Below are 18,191 nucleotides of genomic sequence, written 5' to 3' on the forward strand. Positions count from 1 at the left end.
CTGTACTTCTTTCTTGATTTATTCCCTCAGTAAACATTGTAAACATGCATTTATGGTCTCAATCTCTAGATTCAAGTCTTCTTCAATACAGCATGATGTTCATTTCGTAGATTTTGGTCAAATGGATCCTAAAGCAGGGTATGGTTTTGGGGCGGGGCTAACTTGTGAACTCGTTGTCTTACAACTAGAAACCTTTTAAAACCTTTTTTGGTCGCCGAAAAATGTATTCTGCGCTTAGCTCCGCCCCCTCGTGACTCACTTCCGGTATAAAAAAAAATGAAAAACCAAGATGGCGACGGCCATAACGTTGAACTCGAGGCTTCAAAGCGGCGAAGCGACTTCTTACACGCAGTTTATAAACTCAAATCTGCCGTGACCCGTTTTCACGTCGTCACCTTGTGAAATGAGATTAGATCATTCTTACAGAAAATAGTGATTATAAACCTTCTAAACGCGACAACCAGCTGCTCCTCCATGTGGACTACAGAGGAGCCTCATGGCACCAGCCTTGTGGCTCCACTTCCCCTCCACCGAGCACACTGGAAACGAAACCCGGCGCTTGATGACTTCCAGATTAGGCGCACATGGCACACGGTGCCAGACGCTCGGGCCGGAGGGCTTTCAGCCTTTTCCCTTTTCTGTGTTCTGAAGAGTCCGACAGGACCATAACGTCTATTTTCCTTTTTATGGTCCAGTAAGTTTAGATTTAGGAGACTCCCAAAAAAAAACCTTCTTCTCTAGGACACGGAAAATATATATTTATTTAATGAAGTGATTGTGGCTCACATGTTTGCAGTCTCTATAGTTACACATCTAAATGTGAAAGGCTGGATAATGAAGTTATTAAAAGTCAGTTAGTTCATCATGATCTCATCATGTAACATCACACAGCATCATTATTGTCTATTTTGGGCTTTCATTATCATCTTGATTTTAAATTAATAAAACATTTTCCATCTCTCTTTTGTCACGACTTTGGAACTTTTTAAATAACTCATTCTAAATATGAGAAGTGACTCTTCACCTCAACGAAGCAGCATATTAATCTTCATCTTTCTGGAGTTGTGACGTCAGCCTCGTGTTCTTTGACCACTGCTGACCTCGCCTGGCCTCCGCCCGCCAGTGCAGCCTCACTCTGACAGTTTAATACATGCAGAACATATTTATATATTTAATCAGAGAAACCACGAAACACATACAGAAGAAGTTTTATTCAGTGTTAATACAATAAATATACAAAACTCAAAACTACTCAACATGCGACTGAAGGTCAAACCAGAGTGCATCTTTAAATTACACCAATCGTAGCGCAGATAGCCCATAATAGTACAAAATATACAAACATCCCGTACTATTTATGCTTCAATAATTTAATTATTTTTTTATATAGTTAAGAGATGCTCATGAGTTAATTGCCAAGTGTTTCTACCACCATGTTGACCATGAAAGCACAGCTTGAAGCCACATCCCACCTACAGCACGTCACACAGCTCACATTTTACAGGGTTTTTGTTTTTTGTTTTAAGCAAATCAATAATAAACAGCGAAATACTGGAGAGTGCCACTCGGTTTGATTCTTTTGAAGGAAACAATCTCATGTTGTTTTGTAAAATAAATGTACTGAGGAATACAACAGGCACCGGTTAAAATCAAACCAGTGTGAAATACAAAAAAAGGAGAAGTGAGTAAGAGAACTAAACAAGGAATGTAGCAGGAATCTTTGAAGAAAAGAAGTCAAGAAGGACCCCAGACCCCCAGCCGGACTCTGCTCCGCACACAGGTTAAGACTTAAAGGCCCAAAATGCCCTCTATTTACACTCCTGCACATCAAATACACACAAAGGCTGAACTGGTTTTAAACGAAGAGATCAGATGCATTCAAACCGCTTTGCACACATAAAGGAAACCTTTTTATTTTTAATGGACAACATACTGGAAATGAAATGGACCGTAAAAAAAATAATTAGCGTCAGATTTGATTTCTGGAGTTCAGAGAAAGTCGAGCCACAATTGTCAAATGATGAATATGCAAACTATCAGAAAACCACCTCAACATTACTGGCTCCATTTGTTTGTCATATGCATGTATACATATATACACATGTATACATACACATACATATATACACACATAATATATATATACACACATATATATACACACACACACACACATATATATACACATAATATATACACACACACACATATGTGTATATACATACACATATATAAAAATATATACACACATATATATATATATTAGGGCTGTCAGCGTTAACGCGTTAATCTATGCGATTAATTTGGCCGAGTTAACGCACTAAAATATTTTAACGCAATTAACGCAACTTTGTTTACTTCCGAGTGTCAAACCGCGGCAGTGCGGTTTAACACTGTTTCCGTTTTTAAAACAATTATTTTTCCGCGAAAATAAGAAGCAGAAATCAGTTTAACTCGTGGATGAATCAGTCGGGTTTCCTCCTGCTCCTCCTTCCTCCCGTCTCCCCCTCTGATACACAGAGGAACGGAGGGCGACGTGTCGGGGGACGCGGCGCGGAAAGAACTCGTCACACGAAACCTTCAACGTGATTGGTCAATCCGTTTGTCTGTCAACATTTTGGGAAAAAACCAACCAATGAACACCCAGTAAATCACAAAGGACCTCCCACCTCACGGGTGAGGCTCTATAGCAGCCTGTCAGTCAGAGAGCAGAGAACACGGCACCAGGACAACTGAGCCTCATTGAATAGAGCTGAGATTGTTCTGGAATGTTTGATGTAGAACACGTGGGTATGTGTCATATGAAAACGCCTTTAAAAGGTGAATTTAGTTGTTGTTGTAAAATGTATAAAATGCCCCCAGCCTCCAGAGGGTTAACGTGACATATTTGAATGTCAGTCAGTTACCAAGGCCACTGGTTCTGCTGTTCAGTGTTAAAGATGACAGGACCAATGGGGTCTCAATATATTTTTTTTTTTTACTAATCTGATGTTTCACTGAAGAAACAATTTATCATCCACAATATTAAATACCTCGCTGGCACTTTATAGGTAGGAGCCTCTTTGAAACACAGCTCTGTGTGAAGTTTGGTCTTTAAAAAGAATGAACTTTTAACTTTTAATTGCGATTAATTAATCGCAATTTCAAAATGTGCGATTAATTAGTTAAATTTTTTTAATCGATTGACAGCCCTAATATATATATGTACATACATACACACATAAAAATATATACACATATATATATATATGTACATACATACATATACAAAAATATATACACACCTATATATATATATTTATAAACACACATACATCCACACACACACGCATACATATATGTATATATTGATTTAAATCACATGTATTTAAAACCGGGGGCCAGTTACGGGTCCAATTTCACACAATCGCAGATCATCTTTTCACCTCGTGATGCGTGAACATCCTGAGTCAACACTGAGGTAATTCTCCACGCTGGAGACGAGTTGCACTTTCCTCTTTAGAAAACAAACAGCTGTATGAACATGCATCGGTAACCCAGGATATATCTCTTGACTGTACGTCAACAGTGTCAGTTTCAATTTACTTCTTAGGAAACTACACAAGAATGGAGGCTTCGCGTGAAGACGATGCTGAACTTGAAATGTCAGAAGTAATGAGCGGGAAGGCGAGCGGACATTTTTTTTATAGGTATCCTTTCCGTTTGCACGGATTACAGTGTGCAGACAAAGATTTAAAGTGCAACTTGGCGGCGTACGTTCATAATAGATACATAGACCGTTACGGGCAAAATATCTCAAATTCATTTAAAACACTGATGTACGACTCCAGTCGTTATTCTGTTGTTGCTCAGCAGGTACGACGTGCGTTAGACGGTGACCACGTTGTGGGGAATGGCGCTAGAAGGAGGAGTCACGGGGGATCACCCTCTGGGGATCAGGAGCACATGCACAAACTCTCACGGTGATAACTTCTTTTTTTTATTTTTTATGTCTCGGTTTGAACCAAAGTGGCGCATCGCTGTGCGTTGAATATCTTTGCAGGAACAATTTGAGATGATGTTTCCTGGGATAATGAGATGTTTGATATTGAGATGTTTTATAATGAGATGTTTGATATTGAGATGTTTGATAATGAGATGTTTGATATTGAGATGTTTGATATTGAGATGTTTGATAATGAGATATTTGAACGATTTTGGGAAGCACGACTTTAAGATCGTAAGATTACGCGCATGCTAAAAAAAACAAAAAAAACAGCAGGCAGGCAGAGAACTGGAATGCACAGCATTCATCTTCAGCAATACGTGGTCGCTCCACCAGGGGGCAGCAGAGCTACACCATGAACTCATGGAAAGCAGCCAAGCGAACCGAGAGAGTGCCACTGCATGTGTGCATTAACAGAAAACTAGAGAGTACTACGTGACTTCCATTTGTCCAGTAATTAATTCATCTAAAAATAGGAAGTGGGCGAATAGGCTGATGAATCAGGGGAAGGATCGCTGGGGACGATTTTAAGGGGTAAATGCCCAAATGACGATAGAAAGTCGGACTTCAGTTGCATTACAAGATGTCTACAGAGGACGGACCCGACATTTAAAAGAGGCACAAAAGCATACACACACAAGCACACACCCACACACACTCTCCAGGGCAGTTGGCTCAAGTGGAAGCTGGGTGTGAGCAGAAGAGGGTGGGGAGATGAGGACGGGGAGATGAGGGCGCTCTCTGAGCCAATCAGATCTGCTCCTTGAAGCTCTCCTGTGCAGCCCTGGTGGCGGCGGTCGCAGCGGCCGTCTGGACCGTCTTGTTGGACATGACGCCCGTGGCGAACTCCTGCTGGGCCTTCGCAAAGCTGGCCCCGGTGGTCCGGTACATCCCGTGGACCTGAAGAGGACGCGTCACAATTCAAACTCGACTGAGGCATGCGTGTGTGTGTGTGTGTGTGTGTGTGGGTGTGCGTGTCTACCTTTTTGAACATGATGAGGGACAGGACGGCCTCTGAGGTAAAGAGGGCAGCGATGAGGATCATTATGATGCCCACTGGGATGCTGCGATTCAGGCCGGTCAAAGCGGAGATCCACCCGCTGGACGAGAGAGAGAGAGAGGGAGAGAGAGAGAGTCGTTAAGAGGGCGAGGTGAGACATGAGGGGCTGTCAAACACTGAACGGAGCAATCAAATGTCCCCAACAAATACACAATCAAGTCCCGTTGAGTGACTCAAAGCGTCGTTTCCCAGCTGTCTGAGGGCGTGGTCGCACTAAACATTGGTCCCTCCTCGCCCCGATTTCTCACCTGGCGCCCCAACTCGTGATGCCGATGCACTGGAACAAGTAGACGCCAAACTGACAGATGTACACGAAGAAGAACGCAAAAAACCTGAATGAGCTGTCACTCCTGCAGGACAGAGGAAGAAAAGATAAAACGGGGTGTAAAAAAAACACAACGGTGGAGTCTTTAATTTGTTTAATGAGAGGTACAAAAAAAATTGTCGTTTACCTGAACGCTCCATAAAGCGGTCTGTACCAACAGATGAACGAACACGGCGTGAAGAGAATGAACCAGAGGATGGACAGGCCGAAGTCCACCCCGCGCACCGTGTCCACGCAGAACCAGGCCAGGCAGCCCACCATGTTGGCCAGCAGCGTCCCCGTGTGAACTGCAGCATGAGCAGAACGGGCTCTGGATCAGGGACGCGCGGCCAGTAACGCCCACGTCTTCATCGGCAGATTTTAAAAAAGGTTTTCAAATTAAACTCCAGCATCGGCCCGGAAATGAGCATTTCCTCCGACGTGACAGGTTGCCGCGTGGCTCCACCCACAACCCCTAGAGGGCAGGTTTGGGTAAGCTCATTAGAAATGGCCACGAGTTTGGGGCGTGCGGGTCAAAGATAAGTTGCAATCAGCGTAAAAGAAGGACTCAAATCACATTTGTTCAACGCGACAAGTTTGAATACAGATATTACCGTTTTGCAACTTTGCACTGGTTGTGCCTATTTTTAGGATCGTCTCAGGGACAGAATCAGCCAACCAAATGTGTTAAAGGAAGATAGAATGATCAGTTTAGTTTGAACATGTTATAAAATGTAACAATATTGGCATGTTTATCATGTAACCTGAGATTTGTTGCACAGTTGGCATCTTGCCAGTGGGCCTTCGCGGTATTAAGATAATATCTGTGAATACAGGAGGAGACTTAACGTCGCCTGCAATCATGTGGGGGGAATAAAACTATGTGCGTATATCAGTAACAGTCAAAATAAGTATAAACTAGAACGGGCACTCGGTAGAGCGCATACCTTCGCATATCACAAGATTGGGCATTGAATTATGAACATGTTGGCATTAGTTGCATGCCAATTGGATATAAATTGACCGTGCTATGGTAAAAAAATGATTTTTACCTATCCATGACCTTGACCTTGACCTTTGACCCGATTGATCCCAAAATCTAATCAAATGGTCCCCGGATAATAACCAATCATCCCACCAAATTTCATGCGATTCAAGAAGATGTTGACCTGTTCATGACCTTTGACCTTGACCTTTGACCCGATCGATCCCAAAATCTAATCAACTGGTCCCCGGATAATAACCAATCATCCCACCAAATTTAATGCGATTCGGTTCAATACTTTTTGAGTTCTGCGAATAACACGCATACAAATAAACTAGAATGGGCACTCGGTAGAGCGCATACCTTCGTATATCACAAGATTGGGCATTGAATTATGAACATTTTGGCATTAGTTGCATGCCAATTGGACAAAAATGTATCGTGCTATGGTAAAAAAAAAAGTTTGACCTTTCCATGACCTTGACCTTTGACCCGATTGATCCCAAAATCTAATCAAATGGTCCCCGGATAATAACCAATCATCCCACCAAATTTCATGCGATTCGGTTCAATACTTTGAGTTTTGCGAATAACACGCATACAAATAAATAAATACACGGCGATCAAAACATAACCTTCCGCATTTTCAATGCGAAGGTAATAATATCCCTGATCTGGAAGGAGTTCCTGGTGTAAATGTGAGAGGCTGTTTCTCAGTGTCCAGACTCTGCTGCACACAGACTCTTAATATTTCAACACGCAGCGCCGTGCAGGACCGGGAACAGAGCACACACACTCACATTCATTTAATAATTCATTACTACCACTTGCTGTTGAAGTCCTTACTTGTGCCTGCGTGGTTAAAGGCACGTTAACAGAGTGTGTAAAACTAAAGGGGATTTTACATGCCGGTGTGGAATATGACAAGCTCGTTGACATACCAGTCAGCGGGGGTGGAGCTCCAGATCCCTTTTCACTTGAGATTCTTTGCTTTTATCTGTGGTGAAACTAAAGTGGGAGGGAGGGAGGGTGTCCGCCGCTCTAATTCTGCATCTAAACCAACCTTTTAACCCTTGTGTTGCCTTCGGGTCAATTTGACCCGATTAAATATTACACCCTCCTGTCGCCTTCGGGTCAATATGACCCGATTCAATGTTTAACCCTCCTGTTACCTTTATATTTACTAACATATTTTACCCTTGAGGTCAATATGACCCCAGCTATTAAAATCTCCAGAAAATTATTAGAATTAATATAGTTTTCCAAGTTTAAGTGTGAGGTACTTTATGTTTGTTTGTTGACTCCCGAAAGAACACCGACATTAAACATTGAATCGGGTCAAATTGACCCGAAGGCGACACAAGGGTTAAATAGTGAATCGGGTCAAAATGACCCGAAGGCAACACAAGGGTTAAGCAATCATCTGACCCGAGACCCTCCGTCAGGCCACATGACTGCACCGCGTGCCCCCGTCATGTGGTCACAGAGTGCCGCTTGAAGCCACTGATTCCCTGACTCCTAAATGGAAATTGGAATGGCTTCTAGGTGGTAGGAGGAGGAAAAGCAGTTGCTCTTATTCAGAGTTTTATGGGGGTTCAGTGGTAAAAATTCACTATTTTGATGAAACAAAAAAACAGCTTGGGTTATGTATTTTCTCTATTTAAAATAAATAAATAAAATAGAAAAAAAATAATATATATATATACACTAATCTATATTAGTATATATCGAAAAAAAATTATATATACAGTATATTAAAAATATATGAAAAAATATATAGATAATGAACTAATGAACTTGTTTAAGATTCTTTGTTGAACATCCAAACCAGCTCTATTTGCATATCCACATTTAATTAATTGTGATATCAACTTGAACCAGGCCATTTATTGCATTAAAAAGACGACAACTTTTCATTCCCCTTACTTCATGAGTTAGACCTATTATATTCTCCACGTTTTACCAATTTGCAAGTTTTGACGTCATAATTCTGTTAGCAGTAATTCCTGTTTGAACATTCACACAGAAACTGAGGCTCATGGGTCTAACGTGTCCTTCTCATCCTGGACATGTGGGTAAATTAGGACTACAAAAGACTCCCTGAGGCTCAATGCTGAAGAATGCGATGGTTGCAAAACGAATCAACTGGCCTGTACAATGGACTGACATTGTGAAATATCTGTATATCATTCAGGATTCCCTTAAAAAAACAAATCAAAATAGTTGCCTATTATTTGTCTGACATGCTTATAGTTGATTTATTGTTTCAGCTCTAGTTGTTTGAAGGCAGATTATTTTGGGTCAATCTTTGTTTGGCTTGGCTCTTCTTCTTCTTCTTCACTTTATATGTGGGTTAATTCACTGCTGTCACTTCCTTACAATGCAATAGATGTTATAAATATTTGCGGTAAGAAACATGTAATAAAGGAAAGTCGGCCACTCACACATCCAGAGGTAGTACATAATCTTGACCGTCTTCTGGAACTCGACAGGAATGTCCACGGTGATGTCGTGATAGAAACAGGGTCCCACGGGTAACTTCTCCGGGAGGGGGGGCCAGTTGTTTTGCCTGCCTGAAACAAAAAACAACAATGCAAAGACAAAAAGAAGCGTGAGATCATGTTTACCAGTGAGTTACATTGCTTGTGTCTGGGTAATAATCCAATATGATTATTTATTGTCTATCAATAGAATCACTTTATGACGTAATCATATTCAGTGATATTGGAATCATTATTACGTCGTCTAGATTGATAATAATAATCACACGATAACTTAAATGTATCCGAAAATCAGATAATTCACTCAAGTTCCTGAGAAAATGATTGTTTATTTCAGTATTTAATACATACAAGAATCTTCAGAACCATGTGGACATTTCATGTAGACAATCTATTGAATGAATAACAAGAAAAAATGCTATATCCTAAGACAGGAAATTACTTATTCCAATGACATTTATATTTCTGTATGCATTAAAACATGATAGGTGTTAATTAGTGACATTTAGAAATGCTGGTCAGCAGATTTCTAGCCGTTTCCGCTGCTTTCTGCATTTATGCTAAGCTAAGCTATCTGCCTCTTGCTTCCATCTTCATGTTTACCATAAAGACATGAGTTGTATGATCTTCTCGTCTACGTCACGTGCGTCAGAAAACATGTATCACAACCGTAAAAGGCTGCGCTGGACCTGCTGTTGGAGACGGTCATTTCGGCCCGTCAGGATTAAGAAACATAATTTCTCTGATGTGATGTTTGCGTCGGGTGCTGACCTCCTGAAGCGCTGAAAGACTGCATTTCTCTCTCCCGGCGGTCCAGCTCGGCAGCTTTCCTCTCCAGCTCCTCCTGTCTCCTCAACAGCTCAGCTGCTGCTCCCGACTGGTCCTACACAAACACACATTTATACATATAAAACGGATGTCAATCATAGATAAGAAGTGTACCTAAGCCTTGAGTTCGTCGTTTTGGCTGTTGTCGTTTAGTTTTTTGCAACCAGTGAAAATAAGTTACCATATTTGGACTGTGGAGGAGGGACATAGAGGGTCCAACCCGTCAGTCCCATGGTAGCCCCGCCCTAAAGCAGACCCTACTTTATGGTCTATTTGACTCTCAATGGACTATGTGAAAGATTGAGACCATAAACATGTTTTCAATGTTCACTGAGGGAATAAATCAAGAGAGAAGTCAAGTCATTTTCTCATAGACACAACTAGAAAAGTCGCCCCCTGATGGCCATTAGAGATAATGCAGGTTTAAGACGCTTCAGCATTGGCTTCACTTTTCAGAACCGGAGGCTGCCGCCTGATATGAACACACAGGTAAAATTACAGAAGTGTCCGTCGTGTTTTTTCTCTCTGCTCAATTATAATTCTCAGACTCTACTTTTGGAATAAAACCAGTTGTTGACAGGAGGCAGCAACAGCAACAACAGCAGGAGCCGAGACTTCACAACAACTTGTTCCCAGGAGCCTGAAGACAAATGAGATGCACGATCACATCCCGAGTTAATGGGTTTCTCTTGTTTTAGTCTGCATCTCGCACAGCCCATGCACAGACAGCAGGAGTCTCCTGCGGAGCTACTTTCCCGTCCACAAACTCAGCGTGAAACCAGCGGTTACGTTTCTGCCTTCGGTGCAGAATCTCTGCTCGCGATGCCGGACGAAATAATCAGACATGTCGCCGCCGCCGCCGCCCTGCTTGCTTATACAGACGCCAAACATCAGCATGCTGACGATGTCAAAACGTCACTTCTCGGCCAGCATGAGAGAAAACAAGGCAGTGATTGTGGGCAGTGTGAGGTCAGTAATACCTGCGCCCGAGACTGCGTGTAGGCCGGAGGCTCCTCCGTGGGTTTCATGATGGCGGGTTGCGTGTTCATGGCGGGCGGCGCGGCCTTGGGCGCCATACCCGGAGGCATCTACGGAGGAAACGGAAATACGCTGTCGTTACCAAGCTGTGCGACACGGCAAAAAGAGTTACTTTTCTCAAAATGGTGAGTGTCTCTAGTCACACTGGCCTTTTAAACAGTAACAATGCAAATAGAGAGAAAAAAATATTCACACTGTTTGACTCCAGCTTGCAATTACTTGATTAATGATGCTAAAATAAGTAGAGGATTTTATTCAAGTATGAAAAAAACAAACCGCCAAGTTAATATTCTGAGTGTTTGTATATTTAAACTAACTTTAATCAAAGTGTATGGAGTTATTATAATTGTAATTAAAAACTTGATTTATTCAGTGTTATTACCAAATGTAGTTACGAAACCAGGAGGGATTTACATATTTATCATTTTACACAATCTTTAATGTAAAGTGACCAATATATTCTTAGGGTTAGCGCCTCACTCGTGGATAATATCGTGGATCTCCTTCGAACTCACTCCTCTGAATCCTGTTGAATTTGTTCAAATCTATTTGACGTTTGGACTGGTTGTGTGTGAAGAGTTGAAGTGCTCACTGGTTTGGCATCTGTGAAGGGATTGTACTCCTCCAGCCCCGGAGGAGCAGCCTGGCGTACTTGTGTCACTGATGGATCCTGAGAAAACAAGGACACTTTCAATAATCTGCAAAAAGAAAAGCTTCCAAAAAAAAGTTGAATTCCACTCAAATGTTATGAGTAATTACGGGATGAGAACTGGTCTTCAAACGTCGATTCTTGTGGGGTTTTTTTTAACCAAGGACAGCATTGGAAATGTTTACAGAGTAGAAACAGCCCATGTGAGTGTTAAAACCCTCCATTATCCTGTCAGATGAAGGCCAAACAACCCTCTTTATTCAAAATGCAACAGGCCTATAATTCAATACTGGCAAAGACGGGATGATTCCAATAATTTTCACGGGAAGACATCTATAAATAACCAAGTACATGATTTTCAGAAGTCGGGGGGGGGGGGGGGGGGGCGCTTAAGACAGAAATAGACAAAGAGAGATTTTGTGTTTCTCTAGCGCGCCGCGCTGGGCCCCAAAAACCTCAAAAACCACTTTCCGATGCTTTTAGGCTCATTCTTGATTTACGAGGCGAATAACCGAGTTTACGACGGCTCGTGAAAGACGGTTTTACTACGCAACGTGTAAACACACAAAGTGGAATCATGAATGACGGCAAGACATTCGGAAAAAGCCCCACATTGTTCAGACTCGGTCATCGGTGTGACGTCACAACCGTGTTTACTTACGGGGTGTTTTCCACTATCGGCTACTGCAAACTTTAAAAGTACAAACAGTATCTCCTGCCTCGATTTGCGATTACAATTCCTGACGGCATCAGTTAAGCAAAAATATCACACGGTGCTGTTTATATTGATCTCAAGCTTACCATCAGCGGGCGGGCGTCTCTCTCTCTCTCTCTCTCATCACCAGACCAGGGTAATGAATATTTTAGGGTATGTTGTGATTAAAGTTTAATGTTGCCCTATTGCACAGCCAAACAAACGCATGCACCAAGATTTCATCTTCACATCTACAATTACAAAAGGTGAAAAATCAAAATAGAGCGACCTATCTGCCTGTTTGAAAGCCAATTTCATGTTTAAGGATTTCCTTTCACCTAATAAAAGGCACAAACCCGTGTTGCTGGAGCTAAAACAGACATTGATGAGTTACCAGGTGCAGACGTCCCACTAGCGGATGACCTATAATCCAACACCTCCTGGCCTGTATTTGGTGGTGAAGCTTCACTGTGCGACACACACTGCTGGGTCAGCAGGAGGGAAACCAGTTCCTGTGCGACACACATTGAGCTGCTAATACGACGCAATGAAATAACTACGCTCCGTCAGAGGAGCCATCAATCACGTCCGTTCGTATTTGCGGCCTGCGTCGAGTCGACGACGGGTGAGTTTTAGGTGAGTGTGGCAGGTGAAACGTACGGGGTACAGGTGCAACAGGTTGTCTGATCAATGGGTGACGGGGGAGATGGCACACTCAAAAACAAGGTATTCTCCTGCACGTGGCAGAGTAGCTAATTGCCGGATAGGAAAGCTGCTACAATGCTTTGTTTTTTTAATTAATTGACATGGGAGCTTAATTGCTCTATTAATTTGCTTCCATCCAGAGAAACAGGCCAAAACAGAATGAACTGCAACTGCAACGCTCTCATTACCTTCGCATTGAAAATGCGGAAGGTTATGTTTTGATCGCCGTGTATTTATTTATTTATTTGTGTGCGTGTTACTCGCATAACTCAAAAAGTATTAAACCGAATCGCATGCAATTTGGTGGGATGATTGGTTATTATCCGGGGACCATTTGATTAGATTTTGGGATCGATCGGGTCAAAGGTCAAGGTCAAGGTCATGAAAAGGTCAAAATCTTCTTTTTACCATAGCACGGTCAATTTGTATCCAATTGGCATGCAACTAATGCCAATCTTGTGATATGCGAAGGTATGCGCTCTACCGAGTGCCCATTCTAGTTTTAATCTACGCAGCCACCTGCACTGGCTCTGTGCCGCTAAAGCGTGCTTAGCTACCATGCTAAACGTTGACTGTTTTCTTGAGTTTTAAATCCCTGCAACCTTGGACAAACAATCATAAAGGAGCACACACAATATATTGGGCTAATGGGTCCAGCAGTGTGCGCGATTAGCCGTGGACAGACACAGAGATGTGCACAGACACACGCCAGCGGAGACAGAATCTTCTTGCGGAGATACTAATCTGATGCACGACTGAGTGGGAGTGATGAAATTTGGCAGGAAAGAGGCTCGAGGGGATCCTAGCACCACATGTCGCCATGACGGCACCATATGACTTCATGAAGTATTGAAGATAGCTCAGAGAAGGGAACAAAGCGCCGTTTTTCCTCAGGCAACAAAAACAACAACAGAAAAAAGTGTGATAAACGAGAGAAACATGTCAGACCAGCAGGGGTTCACTAGTCATGTCAGTATGTTAATGAAGACCATGAATAATTCGTCAGCATCTTCCACCGTCACACACACACACACTCTAAAAGAGCAAGATGGTGGAGACTTTTTAAGTTTGAAACATTACAACCTCTAAAAAAGAGAGAGATCCTTTATTTTAGCCATGTTTAAATTCACAGGAATATATGTGCCATAATCTTTCAGCCATTTTATACCAATTCAAAAAGAAAATTAATTGGTTGACACTCCGACTAATATTTTTTGCATATAGAATTCCAGTTGTTTCATTACAAATGACTGGTTTGCTTTTATTTTTATTCCATGAATACCTTGTTATGTCTGGTGATGTGGAACATCTATATCCATCAGTTATGGTAATTTATGAATTGCATTAATTTTGACATGTTAATCTAAAACAATAGGGCTGCAGACAATTATTATTTTTATTCTTAAGCTTCTTATTAATTTATTGTTTTACCTGAGCATTAACATTAGGGAAAAAGAGGAAAATGCCCATCACGGTATACTGGAGGCCCCAAACGCCTGAATACTCAATTTACTATCACATAAGACCAAAGAATATAATATTTGAGAACATGGCATGATCAATACAATTCTGTATTAGTAAATTATCTTTTTTACATTGAAAAATCTTTGCAGCACTGCTTTTATTTTGACACGTCACAGATATGATGTAAAGTCATAAATGACCCATGTCTAACGACGAATCAATTATGATGAAAAAGATAACTATCTGATGCCCTCGTGCCCATGTTTAATACACATGAGAGGGAAAGGTCATTGCAGGCTAACAGAGGGAGGAAGTCACTGCAGGGCCGGAGAGTACATGACCAGATGCATGTTTTCACGATAACAAGACACCGTGAGCATGAAGAATGTCTGTAGTTTAATGAAGCCAACAGCATAATGAAGGCATTTATGTATCCGTTTTTGGAGCGACACATGACCGAAACTACTGTTTTGAAATGTATCCGTGCCATAATCATCACATATATATATATAAATAATGTGCATTATGGGAATCTAATCTAAAGAAACATCCATGTAATGACCAATCAAATCACGAAAACAGCAACAGTTTAACAGCGGTTTCATGCATCTCACAAAAACATGTATGACACCTTTAACATGGTCTTTAAAGGGCAAGGTTTAAAGACGGATGTAAAGTTAAAACTGAATCTAGCATAAAGGTCTCACGACAGGTTTAGATGAAACACCACACGGTTGGTCAGCACACACGTCAAACTAGCTTAACACTCCCTGGTACCTGTACGCGTTACGTCACAGCAGAGCGAGACAGACTGAAACTGAAGACCACCTATTAACAAGATAACAACACAATATTTACAGTAAGTGTGTGTGTGTGTGTGTGTGTGTGCCTAAGAGGGGCAGTTGTGTCCGACCTGGCTGAGTGACATCGTTATTAACGTGAAATAACGCTCGCTGACGTAGCTAGCTAACGTTACCTGAAACGGGTGGTTGATCTCCGGTTCCGCGAACGGGTTGCTGTCGAAATCTGACATGCTCTCCGGTGTCTTTCCGTTGAAATGTGTCTCGAAACCCACCCAAATTCTTATTTTTTAAAATAGATTATGAGCCAAATTAGAGCTAGCTTCTTTCAAACCCACTCCCGTGAAAAAAAAAAAAAGGCAAGCCAGAGGTAGACGCCAGATAGATGACACTGACGGTCGGAAGTGAAGTCAAGCGTTGACTGTTACCGGAGATAAGATTGGGATTGGTCGCCAGCAGCGGGTCACGTGCAACGAAGGGCCAGGCGGAAGTGAAGACACGTCACCTGTTTTTTTATTTTATTAATATATTTATTAATGTAAATGTATGTAATGTAAGGTATTTCTTTATTTGTATAAAACGTCACGTCCTAGAACCACCAGCGGTGAAGTAAATTCTCAGATATTTACCTAAGTAAAAGAAACAGAACCAGCGAAATATTTTTCCATTACGATTTCTTATTTTTATTTTATTAATATATTTATCAATGTAAATGTATGTAATGTAAGGTATTTCTTTATTTGTATAAAACGTCACGTCCTAGAACCACCAGCGGTGAAATAAATACTCAGATATTTACCTCAGTAAAAGAAACAGAACTACGATTTATTATTTTTTTTTATGTATGTATTTACAATGTATGTAATGTAAGGTATTTCTTTATTTGTATAAAACGTCACGTCCTAGAACCACCAGCGGTGAAATAAATACTCAGATATTTACCTCAGTAAAAGAAACAGAACCAGAGAAATATTTTTCCATTACGATTTATTATTTTTTTATTAATGTATTTATTAATGTAAATGTATGTAATGTAAGGTATTTCTTGATTTGTATAAAACGTCACGTCCTAGAACCACCAGCGGTGAAATAAATACTCAGATATTTACCAAAGTAAAAGAAACTCCACTCCATTAGTGCTATAACTTTAATTACTTTGTGGAGAGACGATTTATAATCCCATATATAATAGTATTTTGGATTAATAATGATTTTTTTAGATTAATATTTGTTGCAAATGCCATTCAGCATTCTGACTTTTTGTCACTCTAAGTATGTTTTGATGCAAATACTTATGTATTTTGACTTATTTCTTACTTACTACTTGAACAGGCAAAACTAGCGTTTTTGGTTGTTTTACGTAAACAACGTAAGACGAGTACGCAAAGTTGGCTCTTTCTGTCTTTTCTGGTAAGAAACGTTGTTGCCCAGGCAACACAACGGCTCTGGGGCGTTTCCAGCATAGAGATAGACCTTCTAAAAGCGACGTCCGTTACAGGCGCTGTGGGGATCAGCGAAGCCGTTGTCTTCTAGTTGATCTAGTTCTATGCTCCGTCCTATCATGTGACACCAACTTGTCCAGCTCACACTTCCGGTGCTGTGTGTGCAACAAAAAAAAAGAAAGAAAAGAAAGTTGGTCGAAATCTCGGAGAAGTTTTGGCTTTGCGGTAATTGTATACGCCTAACGTTTATGAGCAGATTTGAAAAAGCCGAAGACAGCGTCAACATACCAGGGACACTTTAGTTTGAACGCCGACATGTCGACGGTTGCCTTGTACAACGACCAAGGAGGAGCGGAGGCTGCCCTGGAAGCGGGTCTGGATAGCACCCCGAACTCCTCCAGCACCTTTGGACTCTTCAGCGCCGATTTTAAAAAGTAAGCTGGCTTCGTATCGGTTCCGTCTGTCCGTTTGGGGTGGAGTTAGACGGTGCCGGGGTCCTTCTGCTCGGCTAACTTCCAGTGCGACGTTAGCTGACTTTGTGGAGAAGCCAGCATCATCATCATCATCAAGCTAGGAGGTGATGGCGACTGGCCGTTAACGTTAGCTTATCCCTATTTTAAAGGTTTCTTTGACATGTTTTGTTTTATTTTACTCCTGTGAGTTTGCAATTCACGAGACAAGTTCAGCATACAGCTGCACTAAGAACTAGAATGGGCACTCGGTTGAGCGCATACCTTCGCATATCACAAGATTGGGCATTGAATTATGAACATTTTGGCATTAGTTGCATGCCAATTGGATACAAATTGACCGTGCTATGGTAAAAAGAAGATTTTGACCTTTTCATGACTTTGATCCAATTGATCCCAAAATCGAATCAAATGGTCCCCGGATAATAACCAATAATCCCACCAAATTTCATGCGATTCGGTTTAATACTTTTTGAGTTATGCGAGTAACACGCATACAAATAAATAAACTAGAATGGGCACTCGGTAGAGCGCATACCTTCGCATATCACAAGATTGGGCATTGAATTATGAACATTTTGGCATTAGTTGCATGCCAATTGGACACAAATGTATCGTGCTATGGTAAAAAAAAGATGTTGACCTTTCCATGACCTTGACCTTTGACCCGATTGATCCCAAAATCTAATCAAATGGTCCCCGGATAATAACCAATCATCCCACCCAATTCCATGCGATTCGGTTCAATACTTTTTGAGTTCTGCGAATAACACGCATACAAATAAATAAATAAATAAGGCGATCAAAACATAACCTTCCGCATTTTCAATGCGAAGGTAATTATGTTATATTGCCAGTTTATTTATTAAAACTATCCAAAACTTAGTCCAGTACAGCATTTTTGCAATAAATCACACTCGTATGAAGGTTATAATAGTCCTTTTTTGTTGGAGAAAAAGGTTAATATAACTGATCATTTCGAACAATGTTTTACTTTATATTGAAAGGGGTTTCTAATATTTTGCCCAGTCAAAATAGTGCATACAAATGAGGATCAACTAAATTGTAGAAACACCTCCTAAGTATAAAGCAATACATTTCAGCAGCACCACAAAGAGCGATGATTAATCTGCACCTCTTCAGAACAGTTTCCTTCTTGAACATATGGACTTATTGTATCTGACGGAGTCTTTATCTTGATAACTGTTTTTCTTCCTCCATTCATGTTGGTTCCCCAGGTAAACAGATGTGTGTGTGTGATTTGGT

General features: G+C 41.2%; 2 protein-coding genes across 2 annotated transcripts in view; one reads left to right on the forward strand and one right to left on the reverse strand.

Moving 5' to 3' along the window:
• Positions 1-1,192: 1,192 nt before the first annotated feature.
• Positions 1,193-15,422, reverse strand: LOC130205520 (secretory carrier-associated membrane protein 1-like). Its single transcript, XM_056432939.1, has 9 exons — positions 15,190-15,422; positions 11,294-11,371; positions 10,644-10,751; positions 9,607-9,718; positions 8,779-8,907; positions 5,498-5,657; positions 5,294-5,395; positions 4,968-5,085; positions 1,193-4,885 (listed from the first exon to the last, which is right to left on the reverse strand). Exons 1-9 carry the CDS (start codon positions 15,244-15,246, stop codon positions 4,736-4,738), a joined length of 1,014 nt encoding a protein of 337 aa, XP_056288914.1. The 5' UTR covers positions 15,247-15,422; the 3' UTR covers positions 1,193-4,735.
• Positions 15,423-16,624: 1,202 nt separating this feature from the next.
• Positions 16,625-18,191, forward strand: part of ap3b1a (adaptor related protein complex 3 subunit beta 1a) — a 52,284-nt gene continuing 50,717 nt past the window's right edge. The window contains exon 1 of the mRNA XM_056432498.1: positions 16,625-16,889. Within this exon, the coding sequence (XP_056288473.1) occupies positions 16,771-16,889 (119 nt within the window). The 5' untranslated portion in view covers positions 16,625-16,770. The remainder of the gene's footprint in view (positions 16,890-18,191) is intronic.

The sequence above is a fragment of the Pseudoliparis swirei genome, chromosome 15 (assembly GCF_029220125.1).
Source record: "Pseudoliparis swirei isolate HS2019 ecotype Mariana Trench chromosome 15, NWPU_hadal_v1, whole genome shotgun sequence".
NCBI classification, from domain to species: domain Eukaryota; kingdom Metazoa; phylum Chordata; class Actinopteri; order Perciformes; family Liparidae; genus Pseudoliparis; species Pseudoliparis swirei.

Excerpts from the sequence above, each read along its gene's own strand:
- LOC130205520 (XM_056432939.1), bottom strand. The coding sequence starts at position 15,246 with ATGTCAGATTTCGACAGCAACCCGTTCGCGGAACCGGAGATCAACCAC. Across the intron at positions 11,372-15,189 it reads AGATCAACCACCCGTTTCAG|GATCCATCAGTGACACAAGT; the intron begins GTAACGTTAGCT and ends TTGTTTTCTCAG. Across the intron at positions 10,752-11,293 it reads CCTTCACAGATGCCAAACCA|ATGCCTCCGGGTATGGCGCC; the intron begins GTGAGCACTTCA and ends TTTCCTCCGTAG.